Source organism: Astyanax mexicanus, chromosome 12 (assembly GCF_023375975.1).
Source record: "Astyanax mexicanus isolate ESR-SI-001 chromosome 12, AstMex3_surface, whole genome shotgun sequence".
Lineage (NCBI taxonomy): Eukaryota > Metazoa > Chordata > Actinopteri > Characiformes > Acestrorhamphidae > Astyanax > Astyanax mexicanus.
Window position 1 is genome coordinate 45,043,024 of NC_064419.1, and position 24,262 is coordinate 45,067,285.

The window sequence follows — 24,262 nt, forward strand, 5'->3', positions numbered from 1 at the left end:
GACGAGACAGTTGTCTTTTGTTTGTATTTGCCAGACTCCATTTTCCAGCTAGTTCTAATCCCAGTCTGCTCTTTTCTTTAAAGTTCCACAAGCACACTTTTTCCTGTTTCAAACAACTATTAAAGATAGTGATAATGTAAATAATAATAAATCATATTTTTTATTAATAAATCAAGGAATTAGCTGTCAACATTTTAATTAGTTGTAACGCAAATGAACCACTTGACACTTATAAACTCAGTAACTTAACACATTACAATATTCTAGTTTAAAAAGCATCAACACTAGAAAATACAGTTAAGTACCAGTGATTTTATCCATGATTTAGTCACAGATTGTTGTGATCAATACATGAATAAGGATTGTCACCAATAATACAAATCTAAGTGTTTCTAAAACTGATTATTTGCTTCACATTTAAATTCCCATTATCAAAAGCTTTTTAAAGCAGCACTAAACACCCTGATATTCGCTGACTCCACCCTTAGCTCAAATTTGAAAAAGGTGACAGGGACACTGGGTGATGTATGGGTTTAGAGGCGGGGCAGAAGGGAGAGGAGCTGATTGGCTGAGCTGCAGCAGTAGCAGTGTGCCTCTGATAGCGCAGTGGTGAGATGCAAATGGTTGGATGTGACAGTAGGATGGTATTATTGATTGATTGGTTGATTGATCAGAGGCGGAAATGACCAAAATAAAAGTGTTTTTTAAAGGTTAGGACTGGTATATTTTATAGCGGAGATTTTATAGAGAGATAGCGGTTCTGTGAGTTCTGGATCACTGCTGAGAGACGGTTCTGCTACAGAACCCGAGCTCCAGAGCCCACACCGACAGCTCTCCACCTCTGATATCAGTAACATGTAACTCCAGCGCTTGGAGGGAGGATGAGATAGAAAATGCTGATAAGATCAAAGGACTAAACTGAGATCACTTCCTCATGGAAAGAACAAACAACAGCACTTTTTGGTCCCCTAAGTGGACGCTGCTTCTCTGGACACGTCTGTTTATTTTTGTGATGATGATGATGATGATGATGATGATTGTGTAAATGTTGATTGTATTTTTGTATCGCCGTCCCTGAGGCCGAACTTCATGCACATCTTCACAACTTCATGAATCAACTTTGATCAATGAGATAATACCTGAATATGAAAATATAAATATTAAACGTTTCCATTTGTACCATTTGCAGTACCATTGGGTAACTTAGGCTACGTTCACATTACCAGGCTGAAGTGACTCAAGTGATCTGATTTTTTTGCTCAATATGGCTCAGATCTGATTTTTTCATGGCTGTGTGAACGTGCCAAATCAGTTTTTTTTTTTTTTTTTTTTTTTCCAAACCAGATTTGAGTCACTAAGTCATATGTGGTCCTAAATCAGATACGTATCCAATTCATGGACATGCGACATGAATGTGAACGGCCAAATCTGAATCTTCATGTGTCTTTTTGTTTCATAGCTGCTAAACAACAAAAAAAAAAACAGCAAAAGCAAACCACCTGGCCTTTATTCACCTCCTGGACCTGAGCATGAACTCCAGACCAGCTGTTTACTGTTTCTCCACTCCAGCAAAAGATGCTCCACATATGAGCTGCTAACTCATCAATTTCCCTTTATAAAGCTATGAGTCTCTCGTCTCTCTAATATGAGTTTTTTAGTTGTTGGTGAAGAAGGAGACGTTTATACAGGTATCAATGTGCAGCATGTGAGACGTTTTAGGAACAGATTCGTTCACATTACACACAAATACAGATCACTTATATTTGTGAATGTGAGCCATTAAGATCTGAGCAAAAAATCGGAATATGAGCAGAGTGGCTTGTAATGTGACCGTAGCCTTTTTAAGCCTTTTATGTTTAAAAAGATGAAGCCATGTAACAGTGTTGTTCAAACTCTCAACAATAAACCCTTCAGTACTTCACTGTTTATCCTCCAGTTAGTTCTCTTCACTATACAGAGATTCACTATATTCTATATTGCCAGCAGTGGAACTGGGTGATGTGTGGGGGAAAATCAGTGGATTTGGTTTCCGAAACTCCAATTCCCAGAATCCCTGGCGGTGATCAGTGTCAACCAGCCACACCTGTGCAGCATGGTATAAAAACACAGACCAAAGCCTCAAACTTTGTCAACTTTTTGTAGAGGAGTGACCGGTAACAGTGGGGAAAAAGACAAGACAAGACAAGACAAGACAAGACAGGAGAAGTCACGACAAGACAAGACAAGACAAGACAGGAGAAGTCACGACAAGACAAGACAGGAGAAGTCATGAAAAGACACGACAAGACAAGACAAGACAACACAAGAAAGGAGAAGTCATGACAAGACAAGACAGTTGTCTTTTGTTTGTGTTTGCCAGATTGGAATTTCCTTTGTTCAGTTTCCCTTCTTTTCTTCTACACCTTTTTCAGTTATTTTTTTCCCCACTCAACAAGACAAGACAAGACAGGACAAGACAGGAGAAGTCACGACAAGACACGACAAGACAAGACAGGAGAAGTCACGACAAGACCAGACGAGACAGGAGAAGTCAGGACAAGACAAGACAGGAGAAGTCACGACAAGACATGACAGTTGTCTTTTGTTTGTATTTGCCAGACTCCATTTTCCAGCTAGTTCTAATCCCAGTCTGCTCTCTTTTCTTTAAAGTTCCACAAGCACACTTTTTCCTGTTTCAAACAACTATTAAAGATAGTGATAATGTAAATAATAATAAATCATATTTATTATTAATAAATCAAGGAATTAACTGTCAACATTTTAATTAGTTGTAACGCAAATGAACCACTTGACACTTATAAACTCAGTAACTTAACACATTACAATATTCTAGTTTAAAAAGCATCAACACTAGAAAATACAGTTAAGTACCAGTGATTTTATCCATGATTTAGTCACAGATTGTTGTGATCAATACATGAATAAGGATTGTCACCAATAATACAAATCTAAGTGTTTCTAAAACTGATTATTTGCTTCACATTTAAATTCCCATTATCAAAAGCTTTTTAAAGCAGCACTAAACACCCTGATATTCGCTGACTCCACCCTTAGCTCAAATATGAAAAAGGTGACAGGGACACTGGGTGATGTATGGGTTTAGAGGCGGGGCAGACGGGAGAGGAGCTGATTGGCTGAGCTGCAGCAGTAGCAGTGTGCCTCTGATAGCGCAGTGGTGAGATGCAAATGGTTGGATGTGACAGTAGGATGGTATTATTGATTGATTGGTTGATTGATCAGAGGCGGAAATGACCAAAATAAAAGCGTTTTTTAAAGGTTAGGACTGGTATATTTTATTACTTTAATGCAACATGCTTCAGCTATTAATTGGAAAAATATGGTTTGTGGTTAGTTTGCTCTTTAAGGAAGAAAAAGTGTGATTAATCGTAATTAATAACAGAATTCTATTGTGATTAATTAGATTTTTTAAAACTATTTATATAATGCAATTAAAATAAAACCCACCATTCTGTTAGGGTAGATTGTATTATCTACTGTAATACAATACTCCCATTCACTCCCATTAATTTTTATCAATAGAGTTTCCTCAATTCATTTAAGGGAAACCAACCAAACCTGCTTGTCCTCTTTCAGGCCAGGAAACCGAGCTCTAATCTTCACCCACACTGACCTGCAATCATCTGATTATCATTTTTTCACCATTCCCATTCACCTGAACAATCATATAACATTTCCTCTTTCCTTTTTTATCAGACGTTCCTAGTCGTAAATTAAGGTCGTAAGGTTAGAACTGGTTAAAACCAGGCCGGTCTTTACCGCATCACATCTGTAAAGCCCCGATTTGTCTCAGCTGATGTTCTTATGACTCTCTCTGTCTCCATCAGTACTATAAAACCTCTTCCTGGCACTATCCGGACGGAGTAGCCCTTCAGAACCTCTGCCCTCCGAGTCCAGGCCCACATGACTCACCTGTACGGCTGCACCACACCTGCTCATAAAGCTGGTTAAACATTGCTGGACGGCCGGCAGCTGTGGGAAAGCTGTGATTTAGCTCCGGTTATCATCATCAACATGTTTTCCAGAAGCAGCCTGATAACACTGCTTCACACCGGCTGAGCTGCTGCTCAGCACACCTAACCTGAACGACCATCTGTAATCTGTAATTTGGGAGATTATGTAACCTAGATTATGGGCCTCGACTACTGCTATTAGCAAGTGTGAACCATCAACACTGATAGTGTTAATTTAAAGGCCCTGTCCCACTGCGATTGCGTCTAAATATCCACTAAAGTTCGTCCAAATTTATCAGAAAACACTGCGTCCACTGAGTGAGCGCTGCGTCCAAAATATACGTCCATATTCCGTCTAAATTGAAGTTGGACGTCGACTTTTTGGACGTCGACTTCCAACTATATATGGTTGTTTTTTCTAGTGAATCATCATTTCTTCTTGAGCTACAAGAGAGAGCACATCTATTCTCTTCTACACAACCATGGACCACAGATTCCTTGCAGTGATGGTGCAGCAGCAGAACATACTCCTGCATGGTTCCTCGTGGGCTGGAGCTGGTTCCTCGGGGGCTGGAGCTTGTTCCTCGGGAGCTGGAACTGCCTCCTCGGAAAATCGCTTGGCGGCAGCCGTCTTAGCGGAACCCTTCCTCTTGGCTGGCATCTTGGAAAGTGTGGAAAAGCGATGGACGCCAGAAAAATATTTTTATGGACGTCGACGTCCACTTGTACGTGCCGTCCAAATATCCACAAAAATACGTCCGTACTGCGTCTAAATATCCACTAAATTACGTCCATATTAGTCGCCGTCTATTCCGAAAATTTTGGGAGGTACCAAAACCACTTTTGCGTCTAAAGTGAACGGCAACGTCTAAACTACGTCCACTTGGACGGTGCCGTCCCAATATCTACTAAACTACGTCCATATTGCGTCAAAATATCCACTAAATATCCACTAAACTGCGTCCACTGAAATTTGGACGTACTTTAGTGGATATTTAGACGCAATCGCAGTGGGACAGGGCCTTAAGACTGGTAAACAGACTGTGTAGATTTCTATAGTATATTACAGTAGGCCTCTTTTGTAGCTATATGTATCACTGTTTCAGATTTTACAGCACTTCATGCTTCCATCTTCTGACAACTTTTATAGAGATGCAGATTTCATTTTCCAGCAGGATTTGGCACACTGCCCACACTGCCAAAAGTACCAATTGGTATTTGTGAAATAATTTATTAGTGCTTGTCTATTTTACATTGATTCAGTGTTTAAAACTAAATGATGTATATCTTCAGTGTAGAAAGGGACTTTTAACTAACCCTCTCTTGCATTATTTTTATTTTTCAAGAGGAAAAAAAAATTGGGAGTCCCTGTGGATATAGCAAACTTAAAGGAGAACTCTGGTGTAAAATGGACTTTTGGTGTAGTAAAACATGATAAAAAAAGTACTTACCTCAAATAATAATCGATTTTTCCATCATAATTCAGCTCTGACATTTAAATGGAGGCATTAAGAACATTAAAAGTGCACAATGTTCTTATAATGTGTATATAATGAAACAGTAACGTGGCCCCACATCCACTGCACTGGAAAAAAAACAGTAGTACTAGAGCCATTGAGGCAAATTAAGAGTTGATTTTGATATTAATCATGTTATTACTGTTTAGGGATGGTTTATGAAATAAAAAGGTTAATATGATATATAAAATATTACACACAGGCTTACAATGCAATGGCAATATATATATATTAATATAATATATATAATCATATTAACCTTTTTATTTCATAAACCATCCCTAAACAATGAAATTGTATTGTATAAAACAATATTATTATTAATAATAATACTAATACTACTACTACTACTAATAATAATAATAATACTACTACTACTACTACTACTACTACTACTACTACTACTAATAATAATAATAATAATAATAATAATAATAATAATAATAATAATAATAATAATAATAAAATATATATTATTATTATTTTAATTTATTTATTTACTTACTTACTTACTTACTTACTTATTTATTTATGTATTATTTCTATCGGGCAATGTTAAATAAATGTGTTTGAAAGATTTTTTTTTCCATCATGAACATTTAAAAATGTGATGCAACAGTGTTATTTATTATCAGGCTTAATTAGGGTTATTAAGTACCATTAGAATATCTTTAAATATTGTGATTCAGTATTATAAATGTGTCCTGATTGTAACTAGCTGTACATTAACACTTAAGTGTTACAGTAAATCCCTGAAGAATGTTCTGTAACACTTCTAGGAATCCCATAAACTCCCATAAAGGCCTGTAGTTTCCTCCAGGGTGGGTTTATAGTGGTGTAACTGGTTGTTACGAGGTTGTGTTGTTTATTGTGGGGCAGGTAAAGGGTTAACCGTGGCTGGGCGGGGCAGGAAGATGTTCTGCAGGGCTGAGCTGAGCTGAGCTGGGGGGAAGTTGGTGTAACTGCTGTGTGGTTGTAAAGAGAAGCTGCTGCTGGAGCTGCAGTATAAAGAGTTAAACTGCTCTAGTCTCAGTTCTGCTGGGTTTATTCTGTTTCTGCTGGAGTTTTGGGTGTTTTTCTCCTTTTCTCTGCTGCTAATCTGCGAGGAGGACTAAAGAAAAGCGAGTTTTGAGGTAAGTTTAATGAGAGACGGCGGGGCTTAGCTTAAGTTTAAGTTTTTAAACTTTGTTTAAAAGTTTTTCTACACTAGTTTACACTTAAACTAACACAGATATAGTAATGCCTGCCACTTTAACAGCTCTATTCACTGCTTTAGTCTGCTTTAGCTTTACTGTTTATTAGTTTATTTAACGTTACCGTTTGTATTGGGTTTAGTTGGTGTGTTTGGTGTTTGCTGGTTTAAGTTTAGGCAGAACCTGGATGTGAGCTGAGACTTAAGCTCTAGAAAAAAATAAGAGAGCACTTAAAGATTATGTTTTTCCTTGATTTTACCAAAATTGAAACCCTCTGGAATATAATCAAGAGGAAGATGGATGATCACATGCCGCCAAACCAAGAGTGAGTAGCATAAAGTTATCCAAAAGCAGTGTGTAAGACTGGTGGAGGAGAACATGAGAACATGCTAAAATGCATGAAAACTGTGATTAAAAACCAGGGTTATTTCACAAAATATACTCTTAAAACTTTATGAATATGAACTTGTTTTCTCTGCATTATTTGAGGTCTGAAAGCTCTGCATCTTTTTTGTTATTTCAGCCATTTCTCATTTTCTGCAGATAAATGCTCTAAATGACAATATTTTTATTTGGAATTCTGAAGAAATGTTGTCTGTAGTTTATCGAATAAAACAACAATGTTCATTTTACTCAAACATAAACCTATAAATAGCAAAATCTGAGAAACTGATTCAGAAACTGAAGTGTTCTCTTAATTTTTTTCCTTTTTAGATTATACAGTACCAGTCAAATGTTTGAAAACACCTTAAATTCAGTGTTTTTTCATTATTTAAAAATGTTCGTCACTGTAGATTAATACTAAAGTCATCCAAACTATGAAGAATATGAAGTTAACAGCACACCAGATAAGAGCACCTAGTATTTTTGTTTGTTTAACACTTTTAATTTACTGTTTTAATGTGATTTTTTTAAATGGGTTAATGGAGATTGTGCTGTAGATTGTTATATATAGACGTATATTGTAGTAGATTGTTATATGTAATATTTCACACTTTTCCTTATTTAAAACTGAAATATAAAATAAATCACCACGTTCAGTATAAAAGCTGCTTGTAAGGTTTAAGCTAAGACTTTAAAAAATGTTAATTTTATGTTTGCACTCTTTATTTAACATTGCTTAATAGACACAATCTGTTAAGATCAATTTATCAGGTTTAGATCAGGAGATTAATGTGGAGGACTTACATTTTATTTACTGTTTACTACTTAATTCTATATGTGTCCAGCTGTTTTCATGTCTTTAATATTAATTTACAAGGTACAAAAATTATTAAATAAAGGAATAAAGTGGAAAAACATTGAATAGAAAGTTCCCAAGTGCCCAAACTTTTGACTGGTTTCATTAATTATTTATATTTTCATAAAAATATTAGGCTTTTTATAAGTGTCCAGGAATTCCCTGTCCACCCTGTCATCGTGTGATTACCCCGCCTCTTTGAGAAAGTAAAGTTTGACATCATCAGTGACATCACAACCAGTATTTTTTTTATTTTTTAGGGACTGAAAACACTTTTCAGTTTGAATTTCACTTATTTATTTCCTCATACAGTTCTGGAAAAAAATTAGACCACTTCAAATGAACATTGTAGTTTTATTCTATAAACTACAGACAACATTTCTCCCAAATTCCAAATAAAACTATTGTCATTTAGAGCATTTATTTGCAGAAAATGAGAAATGAGCAATGGCTAAAACAACAAATAAAGATGCAGAGCTTTCAGACCTCAAACAAGTTCATATTCATAAAGTTTTAAGAGTTCAGAAATCAATATTTGGTGGAATAACTCTGGTTTTTAATCACAGTTTTGTTCATGCATCTTGGCATCATGTTCTCCTCCACCAGTCTTACACACTGCTTTTGGATAACATTATGCTACTCCTGGTGCAAAAATTCAAGCAGTTCAGTTTGGTGGTTTGATGGCTTGTGATCATCCATCTTCCTCTTGATTATATTCCAGATATTTTCAATTTGGTAAAATCAAAGAAACCCATCATTTCTAAGTGCTCTCTTATTTTTTCCAGAGCTGTATTTTCTCCAAGTTATCATAAGCTATCAGCCGATTGAAGTTTCTCTGCTGTATGAATTCTCTGACACTGAGATGAGCTCCTCTCAGAAACTGATTGATGCCCATGAGGCAGGGAAGGGCTGTGAGAAACCAACGGCTTCATCCTGCGGTTTCTGCAGTTTGAACTTCATTAGGATTTTAGAATATGACACATGGGACACACTGCTAGTACCTGTGGCATGTCAGTGATATATATATATATATATATATATATATATATATATATATATATATATATATATATATATATATATATATATATATATATATATATTGTTTGTTTTGTTGGGTAGAAATATTAAAGAAATCTATAGAACTGAAACTTGTTGAGTGTAAAGAAAATCAGTTATTCATTTGGAAAACCTCCTGGACTCTGGGAAACCACTGTAAAACCAGAAAAATGTGTGTTGTGTTGTTAAGATAAGATCAGATAAGATAAGATGTACTTTATTGTCACCAGAGGGGAAATTTTCCTTGGACTTTACAAAGAAACATCCTGCTGCAACGTAAAAAAAAAGCATTCATTTGCACAAAATTGGGACAACGGGATTCGTTTCTCAGGGGGACGTCAGTGGAAAAAACATATCACGCTTCTACTCAGTGATAAAACTCTTGTGTCCGGACTGCAGTTGAAAAAACAGGAGGACCAGTGAGTTTTTTTTTTTTTTTTTTTTTTTAGCTCAGAGTTCAGTAGCTCCTCCTTTTCCACTCGCTGTTGTGTTTTTTACTTGGATCTCCATGGAAACGTGCGCCCAAAGTGTAATTATGGTACGCGGCAGTGGACAAATAGCTATTTTATTAAATGCAAGGTGACGAAACTCAGAGATGTGGATCCGGACGGGACTAAAATTACCTTGGACCACTGAGATCAGAGAAAAACAGTAGATAATTCAGCCTGTAATTTTCATAGAGGACGCCTGAGAAAAACACAAACATGGTCGTTCTGGACGGTAATAAAATCACAAAGAATAAAACCCATTAAAAAAAGAAAATTACACCAGGACCCCCTGAAAAACGGGCTATAGAGGCCCAATCCCATTTATCTTTTGTACCAGTACCCCTTCTTTTCGAGTATATTCCCCTTGAAATATAGTGGCAAGGGGAAGTGGTTAAATCCTCCCCCTAAAAATTGGTTATACAGATATATAACTTTAGGGTTTATTATATGTCTTCAGAAAAGGGGGAGGTGGTGCAGCAATTAATTATTATTGTGCATTCCTTTAAATTAGCTTTTATTAGCTTTTATTTTTCAGTTCCACCTTAAGTGCTGCAGTCTCAGCTGTCTGTTGCACCATTTAGAGTGAATAATTTTAAGGCACTGGCACAAGCGACCAAAGGAACCCACAGATTTGAGTATTTTCCTTCTTTATAAAGCATTAAAAAATCGCTAGTAGTTTGTCACAGTAACTAGCTTGCAATAAATAGCAAATTAGCAGTAATAAATATTGCTTTTCTGTAAATTAATGCCCATGAAGAAACTTAAGATTACATAAAATTATCATTATTTATTATTTAACATAAACCCAACAACTTGTCTTTTTGTATGATCTCACATAAGTCTCTCCAGACCTTACAACTACTGTCACAATCCCCCCAATGATGGTTCTGTATTGAACTGGAAACCCCTCTTAAGAGTTCTATACAGACCTGGCAACCTATGACCAAATCTTTGTGGTAGGGCTGGGAGGTTAAACAAATGAATTTGATTTTAATCAAAATGGGACAATAGATTTTGAACATCTTTACATATATAGACCTGTAAATAACTCTTATGTGGCAGTGATTTTTTTATGTTTTATCTGACGTAATTATTCATTATCTCGTTCCCACGGCATTAGGTTCTCGTTCCAACACCTTAATTAGTCGCCACGTATTTTATTTTATTTTTTTACATGATGTTACCTTAGAGGCTCTGTATTTGCCCAATTCTTAGATTAAGGGTTACAGTCAAAACAAGCGGTAAGAGTACAAAAGAGAAATGAGATCAGTCCTAAAACTATATGTTTTGTAGCCCTGAGCCACTGCATACCAGATTCCACCGTCAGATATACTCTAATGTTCTCTATCTTCACGGAGCTGAATTCCTCAGATTCTCCAGCTGTTTTGTGGTATCTCTGTGGTGCTGCATGCCTGAGCCTGCTGTCTCTCCCGCCACTTCCAGTTATTCCTCTTTCAGCTCTCCTCCATAAAGCCCCATTCAGAACATCTGGATCTCAGCCAGTTCACTGTGGCCTTCCCAGACCACAGACTCGAGTCCCAAACTGGGTTTATAATTTAATCCAAACCATCACTGATTGGTGGAAGCTTTACACTAGACCTCGAGCAGTTTGGACTGTGTGTCTCTCCACTCTTCCTCCAGACTCTGCTCCCTTAATTTACAAATGAAATGTAAAATTTACTGATGATCAGAGATGGTTTGGAGAGACATGTCTGTCATCTGCTGGTGTTGATCCACTGTGTTTTATTATCAAGTCTAAAGTCAGTGCAGACCAAAGTTTTCCCACAAAATCTTACAGCACTTCATGCTTCCCTCTGCTGACAACTTTTATGGAGATGTGGATTTCATTTTCCAGCAGGACTGCCAAAAGTACCAATTGGTCTTACTGTATATAATATTCTAATTTTCTGATTAGACACAGATTTTTGGGTTTCATTGGCTAAAATGCAATTTTAAGTTGCTCTACTTTGCCAGGCTACATTATGCACATCAACTGGTGTTCACTGTCTATTGTGTTCAACTGCACTACCTCCATTCTCCATGTCCATTACACACACACACACACACGAAGACTGTACATTTACACTGTATATTCTATTTCTTATTTGATTGTATTTATATGTATCTTTATATTTTATCTTTTTTAACTTTGTGTATTGTGTAACCTGCTGCTGGATGCCAAGAATTTCCCCCCGGGGATCAATAAAGTACCAACCAACCAACCAACCAACCAACCAACCAACCAACCAACCAACCAACCAACCAACCAACCAAACCCAAACAAACCCAAACAAACCCAAACAAACCCAAACCAAATAACGATATTTCATTATATTTTCGCGATACTGATACTCTTGCTTATATGACAAAACACTGAATTAAAAACAATATTTCAAGAATACGGTACTGCAGCAACTGAGAAAAAAAATCTACTGATTTGTAACAGAAGTCAATGATTCAGAATGTCACGATACTAATAATATTAATAATGCACTGCAAGTATCTCCATATATCCAGGACTAAAGTAAAATAAATGATACTGGACAGATATAATCTGTCTCTAGTAGATACATAATGGGAAATGAGAACAGTGTGAATTTTTCTTTTGCTAAAAACAATAAAAAAGTAGTTTTAAAAACAATAACAAACGTAGCACCATATTTCAGGGTAGTGATGTGCGATATGACGATAAATATCGTGGAGATGATAGAAAAGTGTCTATCGTGCTACTTACCTTCTATTGTTCTATTGTTTCTACAGTAATTTCATCAATTATACATGCAAATATATAAAGTAGGCTTCAATGAAATGTATCGTCATTGTCAATTTGCATAAACTCGTGTATATAAGTGATAAAGTTATCTTTGCTAAAAAAAGCTTCATAATGTGGTTTGGCGACACGACGCTGCTTTACGGCCGGTTTGTTCTTTAAAAAAAATTAGCTACTGCATTTACCTCATCTGTTTTCATTCAATACATGTTTGGTTTAATGTCACTTTGAAATAAAGTTGGAAAAAAGTAAGCAATGATATTATTTTGTCATATTTTTTGAAGAATAACTGAAAACTACGTAATATACTTAATAATAATACTTAAATGTGGTATATCATGATATATATCGTTATCATGATATTAAAAATTCCATATCGTGATATATGATTTTTACCGTATCGCCCCAGCACTATTTCAGGGTATATTATTGTTCACGATATTCAGAAATGTTGCGTAATGATACTATTGCGTACTATACAGAATGCCACACCCCTATATGAGGGTATGGCTAAAGTATATTCCTGCTTCATCGTGACTCAGTACTCCTGCAGTTCTCTACAGTTATCTAAGTGTATGAATGCAGTGTATTTATTGAGTCAGCAGTTGGGTGTCGCCGGTGTGGGCATGTGACAGCAGGTAGAGCATTGATGATGTCAGAGCTCTTTATCAGACAGTTCTTTATTATTCCTGTAGCTCTGCAGTGCCAGCGTCTGCCAGCATGTGCTGGGATTCAGTTAGTCTGAACCAGAAAGTGACTGGCATTCCTGGAAGAGTCAGATACACTCATTTCTTATGCCAGTATATCAAACCCTCAGTTAACCCAGGCTACACCTGTACTAGATTCCTGGCTTCCTACTGTAGTGTTTTTCTGCGGACAATTTCTACTGTTTTTAAACGTTTATTTTTTTTATTGTTGATGATTATGAAGCTTACAGCCCATGAAAACCCAAAAATCAGTTTCTCAGAAAATTAGAATATTATATAATAAGACCAATTAGTACTTTTTTATAAGCAGTGTGGGCAGTGTGTCAAGTCCTGCTGGAAAATGAAATCCGCATCTCCATAAAAGTTGTCAGTAGCAGAGGGAAGCATGAAGTGCTGTAAGATTCTGTGGGAAAATATATATGAATAATATACAACTCTGAAAAAATTAGACCACTTTAAAAATGATGAGTTTCTTTGATTTTACCAAATTGAAAACCTCTGGAATGTAATCAAGAGGAAGATGGATGATCACAAGCCATCAAACCAAACTGAACTGCTTGAATTTTTGCACCAGGAGTGAGTAGCATAAAGTTATCCAAAAGCAGTGTGTAAGACTGGTGGAGGAGAGCATGATGCCAAGACGCATGAAAACTGAGATTAAAAAACCAGGGTTATTCCACCAAATATTGATTTCTGAACTCATAAAACATCATGAATATAAACGTTTTTTTTTTTTTTTTTGCATTATTTGAGGTCTGAAAGCTCTGCATCTTTTTTTTTTTTTTTTTTTTTTTTTTTTTTGTTATTTCAGCCATTTCTCATTTTCTGCAAATAAATGCTCTAAATGACAATATGTCTGTAGTTTATAGAATAAAACAACAATGTTCATTTTACTCAAACTTTAACCTATAAATAGCAAAATCAGAGAAACTGATTCAGAAACTGAAGTGCTCTCTTAATTTTTTTTCCAGAGCTGTATGTATTATTAACACTCGGTTCTTGTCTCGTAAACTCTATATCGTGTCTCGTTTTCGTGAGATGAATGTGTCGTCATACCCCTACTGATGACACATGAAGGTGGAAGGAATATCTGGAAAATGACCACAGCTTTAAGGTGGATTTCTGGGAGCAGGATGTTTGGAATGTTAATGCTGACCTGTTTCTGTTTATCCTGTAGATTAGTGGTTAGTCCTGCGGCTGGAACTGGTTCAGTGCTGGAGGGACTAAAAGGGTTGTTAAGGGTGTAAGAAAATATTGCTACATTAAAGTATCAGGATATTTTGTTTTGCCATAATGCATCGATTTATGTAAAAAAAAAAAAAAAACACTGTATATTTAGATGTTTAGAAATATTGGTGTCAGAAGTGGTTATTTTTGTGTTCTTTAATCCCCACTCACTAGACAGCAGTTTTGTACTTCATTGTTAGTTCCCACTGTGCTGATTGGATAACAAGTAAGCTTATTTAGATAGGATTGTGCTTATATACTATCACAGGATGATTCTAAACAAATAATAAACCAGCAGATGTATTTGAACTTTTGTCTAAAAAAGAGAGAGAGAGAGAGAGAGAGAGAGAGTGAGTACAAGCGCCTAACCCTGCGTTCAAACTGAAAAGCGTCAGAAGTTTCACGAATGAAACACTCCTGACGCTTTTCAGTTTGAACGCAGAGTTAGGCGCTCGTACTCTCTATCTCTCTCTCTTCTTTCTCTCTTTCTTTTTCTCTCTCGCTCTCTCGAGCGCCCACCCTCTCTCTCTCCCTCTTTCTCTCTCTCCCTTTCTCTTTCTCACACAAGCCCTCACTCTCTCTCTCTCTTGCTCTCTCTTTCTCTTGCACTCCCCTCCTTTCTCTCTCTAGCTTTCTCTCGCCCTCTCTCTCTTTCGTGTGCTCTCTCTCTCTCTCTTTATCTCTCTCTCTCTCTCTTTCTTTCTCTCACCTGCCCTTTCTCTCTCTCTCTCTCTCTCTCTGTCTTTCTCTTGTGTGCTCTCTCTCGCTCTCTCTTGCGTGCCCTCTCTCTCTCTCTTTCTCTCTCTCTAGAAATATACTTAGGAAAAAATATTTAAGCAGTGTAGATTAATCAGTTAAATTAATGCTGTTGTTTTTGTTTTTAATAAAGCTCGAGCCCCGTTACAACATGCCATCCCAAAAAACTAGACAAGATTATAATCAAGATTCTTTCTTTTTATGAAGATTAATAAAGGTGAGGATATACAGAACACCCAGCCTCTTTATTTTTTCCTTCAACTGTACTGAAAACGAACCGTAAACATACAAAACTATTGGTTTATACTGAGGTGTGAACCGAACCGTGAATTTTCTCTACCGCTACACTCCTACTGTATAGTTTTATATATGTTAATGACCTCTGTTATGATTGGCTGACCTGTATTGTACATTTAAACGCAGTCTGGGCTCAGTGTCTTCAGGATTGTGACGTCCGTGAGGTGTGTTCCGAATCGTTCTTTGAGTGATGTCGAACACATGCAGTAAATAAAGTGGAGAGTAAATAGTTTTTTAATAGTTTTCTTATCTTTTATTTGTTTTTCTGTGATAAGAGTCTGTTAATCCTCTTGGATAATAAATGTGAGATTAGGCTTGCATGACTTTAGCTTTAACCTCTTTAGTTTAGAACACCCTGAAAGAGAAGTTTAGCAACGTATTGCAGCATACGGGACTCAGAAGGTGAATTTTTTATTTATTTTTTCAGTTTTATTAATCTGTGTTAGTATGTAATCTACTGTATGTTCTCGGTCTGTCATCAGTGCAACCTGATGCTATCTGCTCTTCAGTAAAGCAGGTTTCAGTTCCTCTGCCATGATAAGAAAACAAGATGTTGCTGTTACAGTTCAGAACGGGGTGCAGCTGCAGGGTATGGAGGATTAGCGTTTCTTATTACCGTGAGGGATAAGGTGGAAAGGCCGTCGTTCATGGAAGAAGGAATGAAACCTTTTGATGGTATCAGGTTTATATACGCTTGCAGGGAGGATAAGGGGGAAATACAGTGAAAACCCAAAGAAATTTAATCTGCGCAGCCTTTAGTGACGGGGAGATTTTACACACAGATTTTACATTTTATTAGTCTTTTTTGTTTGTCGTAACTTGGAAAACAAACACAACCCGAGGAACAGCAAAACAACAGTAATCGGCCCTTTAATCAGGCATTTAAGTGGCTTTTTAAAAGGTAAATAAAAGCGTGAATTCAGATGTAACTGGAAATATCGGTGTATAAAACGAACTAAAACAAACTGAAATTATAGGTAGAATATGCCTCGATTTCGTGTTTGTAAACTTATTTTAAAGCGTTTTTTTAGTTGTTAATTTTGGTGTAAATGAGTAAAACCCGTAGAGTTTATTGGATGTATTGAGTTTCTAAGTTTGTTTATTTTTTTCTCACTGGTGTGATCTGTGCCTCATGGATAGGTTTTTAATTTTCATAAAAAAGACTTGTTAATGATCTCAAGGTAGCTGGGACCACACTCACCATTGGTAACACATTACGCTGTAATGGATTAAAATCCTGCAGTGCCCGCAAGATCCCCCTGCTCAAGAAGGCACATGTGCAAACCCATCTGAAGTTTCTTAATAAACACCTGGAAGATTCTGAGAGTGATTGGGAGAAGGTGCTGTGGTCAAAAATTTGGACAAAAATTGAGCTCTTTGGCATTAATGCAAATCATTGGGTTTGGAGGAAGAGAAATGCTGACTATGACCCAAAGAACACCGTCCCCACTGTTAAGCACGGAGGTGGTGGGAACAGTATGTTTTGGGGGTGTTTCTCTGCTAAGAGCACAGGACTAATTCACCACATCTATGGGAGAATGGATGGAGCCATGTACCGTAAAATCCTGAGTGACAACGTCTATCCCTTCACCAGGACATTAAAAATGGGTCGTATCTGGGTCTTCCAGCATGACAATGACCCAAAACATACAGCCAAAGCAACCAAGGAGTACTAAAAAAAGAGTCATGTAGTGGCCTATAGCCAGTCTTCAGACTAGGGGTGGGCAATATTATATCGTATACAATATATCGTGATACAGAAATATCATTATATTAAAAATCCATATTGTGATAATAGGGCTGTTCTGTCTTAAAAGTAGTCTATTATTTACTGTGAAGCTTTAAGTGTATTTATTGTATAATTGTTTTAGTTTGCAGTTTATATTCATGCACTAAATATTCTGCAATATTTTTTGCTGCATTATATTATTTTATGCTATATTATTTATTTTGCCACATTCTGATTATTCTGTTATACTATTATACTAGATTCCTGAAATGAATTAATTATTTTAATTTTCCTATATCGCCAAGTATATCGCTATCGCAAAAATACCCTGAAATATTGTGATATTATTTTAGAGCCATATCGCCCACCCCTACTACAGACCTTAATCCCATAGAAAAATTCTGATCTTATCTTAATGATTTAGAGATTTTCTATAAAGAAGAGTGGACCAAAAGTCCTCCTGACGTGTGCAAACCTCATCATCAGCTACAAAACACACCTGACCAACAAGTATTAAGTCTTGTTTGCCAGAGGGATCAAATACTTATTTTTCTATGTAAAATAAATAAATAAATGTATAGAATTTATGCAATGTGGTTTTCTGGATTTTAATTTTGATATTCTGTCTCTCACTGTTAAAAAAATTATAAACTGTTCACGTCCTTGTCGGTGAGCAAACCTACAAAATCAGCAAGAGATCAAATATTTATTTCCTTCACTGCGTCTTCACAAGCACTGTTGCTATTTAAACAAGGCAGGTTTAAAGAAGGTTTAAAAATAAACTGTTGATGGGGTGTAAGATAGCAATGAGCATCACGACTAGCCATGCACAGGGTGTAAGACTGCATGCTCATGTTGTTGTTAATTAACGCAATTGCTTACACTGTGTTTTTGTTTCCAGTCTACAGAATCAGAATGAAGATGTACTGACCATAGAAGTCAGTATGCCGGCATGTGATTGGCTAAAAGATGAGGAACGAGTGAGTGAATGACTGGATGACATGACGGACTAAACGAGAAACATGTCGTACAGCGGTCAGACCTCAGCCGGCTCTGGGAACACCAGCAGCTCTAACTCTGCCTCTCAGTATGCAGCGGCGGCGCTGGGCATGGGGATGGTGGCCCTGGGCATTGTGATGGTGGTGTGGACCGCAGTGCCCGCCAGCTCGGTGGGAAACAGCTCTCGGCCAGGCTCGGGCACCAGCACTTCCAGAAGCACATCCACAGCAGCCTTCGTGATGCTTGGTATTGGCGTGGCCATGCTGATCCTGGCACTGTGCCTGGGGTTACGCAACAAACGCCGGTCAGCCAGACAGCCGCAGAGTAACGGCGGAGCAACCGCGGACCAGAACCCGGAGGAGCAGAGGTGAAAAAATGCACATTCACAATTATAATTCACTGTAGGTCCACTGCAATTTTGTGTACACCCCTTCTAGTATAAATTAAAATGGTCAATATCAGCATTAATGTGTGTAATTCATCTGAAAACTAAGGCTGGGCGAAATGACCCTAAAATAATATTTTTGCGATAGCGATAAGAAAACCTTTAAAAAATATTCAAGAATACACTTCTGCAATAAAATAATAATTTAATTATATTATTGCATACAATATGATATGGCACACCCCTAACTGAGATATTAAAAAATACGTAAAACGCAATACAAAATTTCCTTTTGCTAAAAACAGCAAAAAAGTAGTACCCTAATTATGGGTGAGCGATATGGCCCTAAAATAATATCACAATATTTCATTATTTTCGGTATTTCGATATTTCCACGATAACAATGCTCTTAGAGATATCACAAAACAGTGAATTCAATACTGCAACAAAATGAACATTTTTAATTTATTGTTGCATACAATATGATATGGCACACTCCTAACTGAGATATTTAAAAATACAAGAATTTTATCAGATTAGTAACAGAAGTCTCTAAATATCTCCTTATTTTCTGGATTAAAGTAAAATAAATGTTATATATACATATATATATATATATATATATATATATATATATATATATATATATATATAATCTGTCTCTAGTAGATATATCATGAGAAATGAGAACAGTGGGAATTTTTCTTTTGCATAAACCAGTAAAAAACTATTACCCTGATGTGATAATTAGGGGTGGGTGATATGTCACGATATTTCAAGGTATAATATCGTACACTATATTAAAAAATGTTGGCGATACCATGCGTACGATACAATATGGCACACCCCTACTGGAAACCTTAACACATACCTTCTCCTGTAATTAACTCATTTTACTCATTTTAGCTTTTTTTGTTGTTGTTTTTTTGCAGTATTTAGCAGTGTAAAACACAGTTCCTTCAAAAGTTGTTAAATGTGGAATATGGAGCTAGACTAGCATTTATTTCCTCCAAATACAAGAAAGAATTTGCATTTATTATTTTTTTTAGCATGATTTTAACTAAGAGTAATTATATAATTGTGTTGGGATTAATGCAATTACAGTAAATAAATTAACCTAAATTAATTTATTTATGAATAAATTTAGTTTCTGAAAAAACGTTTGAGAAAGTCGATAAATAAAACCTACATCCCACAAATGCAGCATAACTATAGAGTAGAACACTGATGAAAACAATAGTCAAACTAGTCGTGTGCTAAATTTTCATTTTCATTTTCATTCTAACTTTTCAGGACCTGAGGTGCCCACCCTGGTCTTGATTCAATCATGATTTATAATCAAGAAATCCAAAAATATTTCCAATTTGGCAAGCTGCATGATCGGGATTCAAACCAGCGTTCACCAGATCATAGTGGCATTGCTTTATTCTGGTTGACCACTCAGTGCCCGTGTTAACTATTCAGCCAAATATATTAACATTATTTATTTTAAAGTCAAACCGCATAAGTTGCATCAGCTGACCCACACACTCTCTTTAATCATCGATGAAAAGCAAGAAAAAAATATATAATTTAACATTATGTAATTTATTTCTTGGTTTATAAAGTGGAATATTTCCTGAATAAAACACATTCGGATTTTGGCCTTTAGACATTTAATTTTATTATCTGTTTATTTTTGGCCTAAAACTTTGGTGCACCCCTAAAGCAAAGTGACAATGAGAGCTACAAGTCAGGTCCATGATGTACATCACAGTCTTTATTAATAAAATGCTGTTTTTGGGGGGAAAAAACGCTCTGGAAAAAAAGTAAGAGACCACTTAAAAATGATGAATTTCTTTGATTTTACCAAATTGAAAACCTCTGGAATATAATCTAGAGGAAGATGGATGATCACAAGCCATCAAATCAAATTGAACTGCTTGAATTTTTGTACCAGGAGTGATTAGCATAAAGTTATCCAGAAGCAGTGTGTAAGACTGGTGGAGGAAAACATGCCAAGATGCATGAAAATGTGATTAAATGTTTTTAATTTACATTACATTTGGCAGACGCTTTTGTCCAAAGCGTCTTACAAAAGTCAAGTACAAAAGTAATAGGAATTAAGATAAACCATTTTAGATAGGGCTTAAAGGAGGTCGAAGGGAAATAAAGGGATAGAGAAGTGAAGGAGGGGAAGAAGGAAATGAGGTTAGAAGTAGTAAGAAGTAGTAAATCAGGGTTATTCCACCAAATATTGATTTCTGAACTCTTAAAAGTTAAATAAATATAAACTTTTTTTTTCTTTGTGTTATTTAAGGTCTGAAAGCTCTGCATCTTCTAATTTTCTGTAAATAAATGCTCTAAATGACAATATTTTTATTTGGAATTTGGGAGAAATGTTGTCTGTAGTTTTTAGAATAAAACAACAATGTTTATTTTACTCAAAAATAAACCTATAAATAGCGAAATCTGAGAAACTGATTCAGGATGATTTTTAATAAATATATTATTCTTTTTTTGCAGCCAATCAGAACAAGCAGAGCACTACGCTGTGCCCAGTTACGAGGAGGTGGTGGGTAATGAACAGTATCCAATCAGCCAGTTCACCTCGCGGAAGGACAGCACCACCCGTCTCCCGGCCTACGAGGAGCTGATGGAGAGGCCGCAGGGCGAGGTGGGGGGGTCGGACCCAGCAGCGGCGGAGCAGCCCACTCAGACCCAGAGCACAGCGACCGATTCTAACCCGGCACCGGCACAACCCGCCGGAACCGGCCGGCGCAGCGGCAGAGCGGGACTCAAACTCCTCCCTCTCAAAGTGAGACGAATCAAATCCGAGAAACTGGGCAGGAAGACGTCCAGCACCTCCCCACCAGCCGCCGTGTCCAACATCGAACCCCTCACCCCCCCACCACAGTACGATGACACGCCCCCTGAGCTTCCACACGCACCAGAGTGACCGAGGAATACACGGACTAAAAACACAACCAACATACAGGGTTAGGACAATGAAACTGAAACACCTGTCATTTTAGTGTGGGAGGATTCATGGTTAAATTGGAGCAGCCTGGTGTTCAATCTTCATTAATTGCACATTATTGCACCAGTAAGAGCAGAGTGTGAAGGTTCAATTAGCAGGGTAAGAGCACAGTTTTGCTCTAAATATTGCAATGCACACAACATTATGGGTGACATACCAGAGTTCAAAAGAGGACAGATTGTTGGTGCACGTCTTGCTGGAGCATCTGTGACCAAGACAGCAAGTCTTTGTGATGCATCAAGAGCCACGGTATCCAGGGTAATGTCAGCATACCACCAAGAAGAACCAACCACATCCAACAGGATTAACTGTGGATGCTGTAAGAGGAAGCTGTCTGAAAGGGATGTTCGGGTGCTAACCCGGATTGTATCCAAAAAACATAAAACCACAGCAGAATTCAATGTGCACCTCAACTCTTCTGTTTCCACCAGAACTGTCCGTCACCACAATAAATTATTGTGCTCTAAAACCAGGTGTTTCAGTTTCATTGTCCAACCCCTGTATATTAATACATTACCAGTCAAAAGTTAGTTTTTTAAGACAAATCCTGAATTTTCTGAACTGATTGATGCCTCCAGGAAACTTTTGCAAGACAGTTGAGACAGTATGTAAAATTCAGATAAAAAGTGTAGCAGTGTTTCTAACATATACATAGATGTTTATTTCACTACAGATAGTGTTTCATCTGAACAATTTTATTTAAGTTATTATAAAATATTTCATACATAATTTCCTGCTTTTCTGGCCAGGACACACCTTCTCTTTCAATGTTTTTATTTTTTTCTTTCTTTTCCAAGTAGTAAATTAATACTAAAGTGATTCAGACTATGAAGGAACACATAAGGAATCATGTAGTAACATAAAAAGTGTTAAACAATCCAAATAAATACTCTGTGAAGAAGCATTTAGGTGCTCTTATCTGGGGGGCTGTTAACTTGTGGTTTCTGAGGCTGGTAACTCTGATTAACTTATCCTGTACAACAGAGGAAACTCTTGCTCTTCTATCCTTTCCTCGGGCGGTCCTGATGAGTGCCAGTTTCATCCTCATAACATTTTTGATGGTCTTTTTTGCCACTACACTTTAGGATACTTTCAAAGTTCTTGAAATTCTTCTTTCAGATTGATTGACCATCATTTTTCTTAGTCATTTTTTCTTTATTTAGTTATTTATTATTTCTTGCTTCTCATAATCTGGATTAGAACACTACTCAAATATTCACTATTCACTGTATACCTGTAACTCTACCTCTTCACTAGTTTACTTTAACTGATGCTCTCAAACACTTTATTAAGAGGCAAGAAATTCAAGGTATTAACTCTTGACGAGTTCAGCACAGCTGTTAACTGAAATAATTCAAAATATAGAAAATATTCTGTTTTAACACTTCTTGTTTCCGAAATAATTCCATATTTGTTTTTCTTTATAGTTTGGATGACTTTAGTATTAATCTACAATGCAGAAAAAAATTTAATAATGAAAAAACACTGAATTTAAGGTTCGCCCACACTTTTGACTGGTACTGTACTTCAGCTGTAGTTTCTAAAAAAAAAAAAAATCGAACTGTAAAAATGTACAGAAATGATTCAGAATAGCTTCATGTGAAATGCACTGTTCTCTTGTTCTAAATTGTTCACATGGGTTGGTAATAGGAAAAGGTACCTTCAAACAATTCCACAGACAACTGTTACACATAATATTCAGATACAGTGTCAAGAAAAAGAAGTATGTGAACCCCTTTTTAATTTCATGTGTTTTTTTGCATAAATTTGACCTAAAATGTGATCCATGCTGTACTTCACAATCTTTATTAATAAAATGCTGTTATACAGCTCTGAAAAATGAGAGAGCCCTTAAAAATGATGTTTTTCCTTGATTTTACCAAATTAAAAACTCTAGAATATAATCAAGAGGAAGATGCCAAACTTAACTGAACTGCTTAAATTTTTGTACCAGGAGTAAAGCAGCATAAAGTTATCTAAAAGCAGTGTGTAAGACTGGTGGCGGAGAAAATGATACCAAGATGCATGAAAACTGTGATTAAAAAACAGGGTTTTTCCACTAAATATTGATTTCTGAACTCTTAAAACTTTATGAATATGAACTTGTTTTAAAATTCTTTGAGTTATTTGAGGTCTGAAAGCTTTGCATCTTTTTTTGTTATTCCAGCCATTTCTCATTTTCTGCAAATAATTGCTCTAAAATTTCTAAATGGCTATTTTTTATTTGGAATTTGGGAGAAATATTGTTTGTAGTTTATAGAATAAAACAAAAATGTTGATTTTACTCAAGCATTTATGCTGAAAAGCATGATATTCCAAAAGATTTTACATACTTTTTCTTGCCACTGTAGATGCACAGCCTGATTCCCGGGTGTGTGTTTTTTTTTTCTCTCCCCTTTTCTTCTTGGGTTTACCTGCTTTGAGATCAACTGTTCTGCAGTTGGGTTCAACAACCCTCTGGGCTGGAGAGCTACTAGTCTCTAGCTCCATCCCATTACACTTTTTTTTTCCAAAACAGATTTTTTTTTCGTGGCTCGCCACGTAATGGCTTGGAAAATATCTGGCCCGCGCACAAAAAACTTAATTGCCGACCCTTGATCTACACCCTGCACCTTGGTTTAGGGCCTATCAGTGTGTCTTTGCTGTTGTAACGTTGGGAAACCTTGCATGGCTCGAAACACACAAATGTACATGTGGTACAAATTCTCTTAATTACGTTTGTTATATCACTGACAGTTGGCTGTGGAATTTGTAGTAGTGAGGAGGAAATTTCACGACTTTTTGCGCAGGTGCTGCATCCTACCATGGTACCATGCTGGAATTCACTTAGCTCCTAATGGCAACCTATTTTATCACAAATGTTTGTAGAAGTTGTTTTTTTGGTTTTAGAGTTGAAAACCCCGTT

At 36.5% G+C, this 24,262-nt stretch overlaps 2 protein-coding genes and 1 long non-coding RNA gene across 4 annotated transcripts in view; 2 read left to right on the forward strand and 1 right to left on the reverse strand.

Moving 5' to 3' along the window:
- LOC125806157 (uncharacterized) overlaps positions 1-23,567 on the forward strand; it is a 437,736-nt gene extending 414,169 nt beyond the window's left edge. Inside the window, exon 2 of the long non-coding RNA XR_007441458.1 lies at positions 22,653-23,567. This is a non-coding gene — a long non-coding RNA (uncharacterized LOC125806157). The remainder of the gene's footprint in view (positions 1-22,652) is intronic.
- Positions 1-24,262, reverse strand: part of bcar3 (BCAR3 adaptor protein, NSP family member) — a 476,193-nt gene that overhangs the window by 87,586 nt on the left and 364,345 nt on the right. The window lies entirely within an intron of this gene.
- On the forward strand, positions 6,455-23,200 carry tmem51a (transmembrane protein 51a). The gene is made up of 3 exons (XM_022671038.2): positions 6,455-6,621; positions 17,856-18,320; positions 20,844-23,200. The coding sequence occupies exons 2-3, from the start codon at positions 17,977-17,979 to the stop codon at positions 21,274-21,276; spliced, it is 777 nt and encodes a 258-aa protein (XP_022526759.2). The 5' UTR covers positions 6,455-6,621; positions 17,856-17,976; the 3' UTR covers positions 21,277-23,200.

Coding starts and splice junctions, on each gene's coding strand:
- tmem51a (XM_022671038.2), top strand. CDS start 17,977: ATGTCGTACAGCGGTCAGACCTCAGCCGGCTCTGGGAACACCAGCAGC. Junction 18,321..20,843: donor CAGAACCCGGAGGAGCAGAG/GTGAAAAAATGC, acceptor CTTTTTTTGCAG/CCAATCAGAACAAGCAGAGC.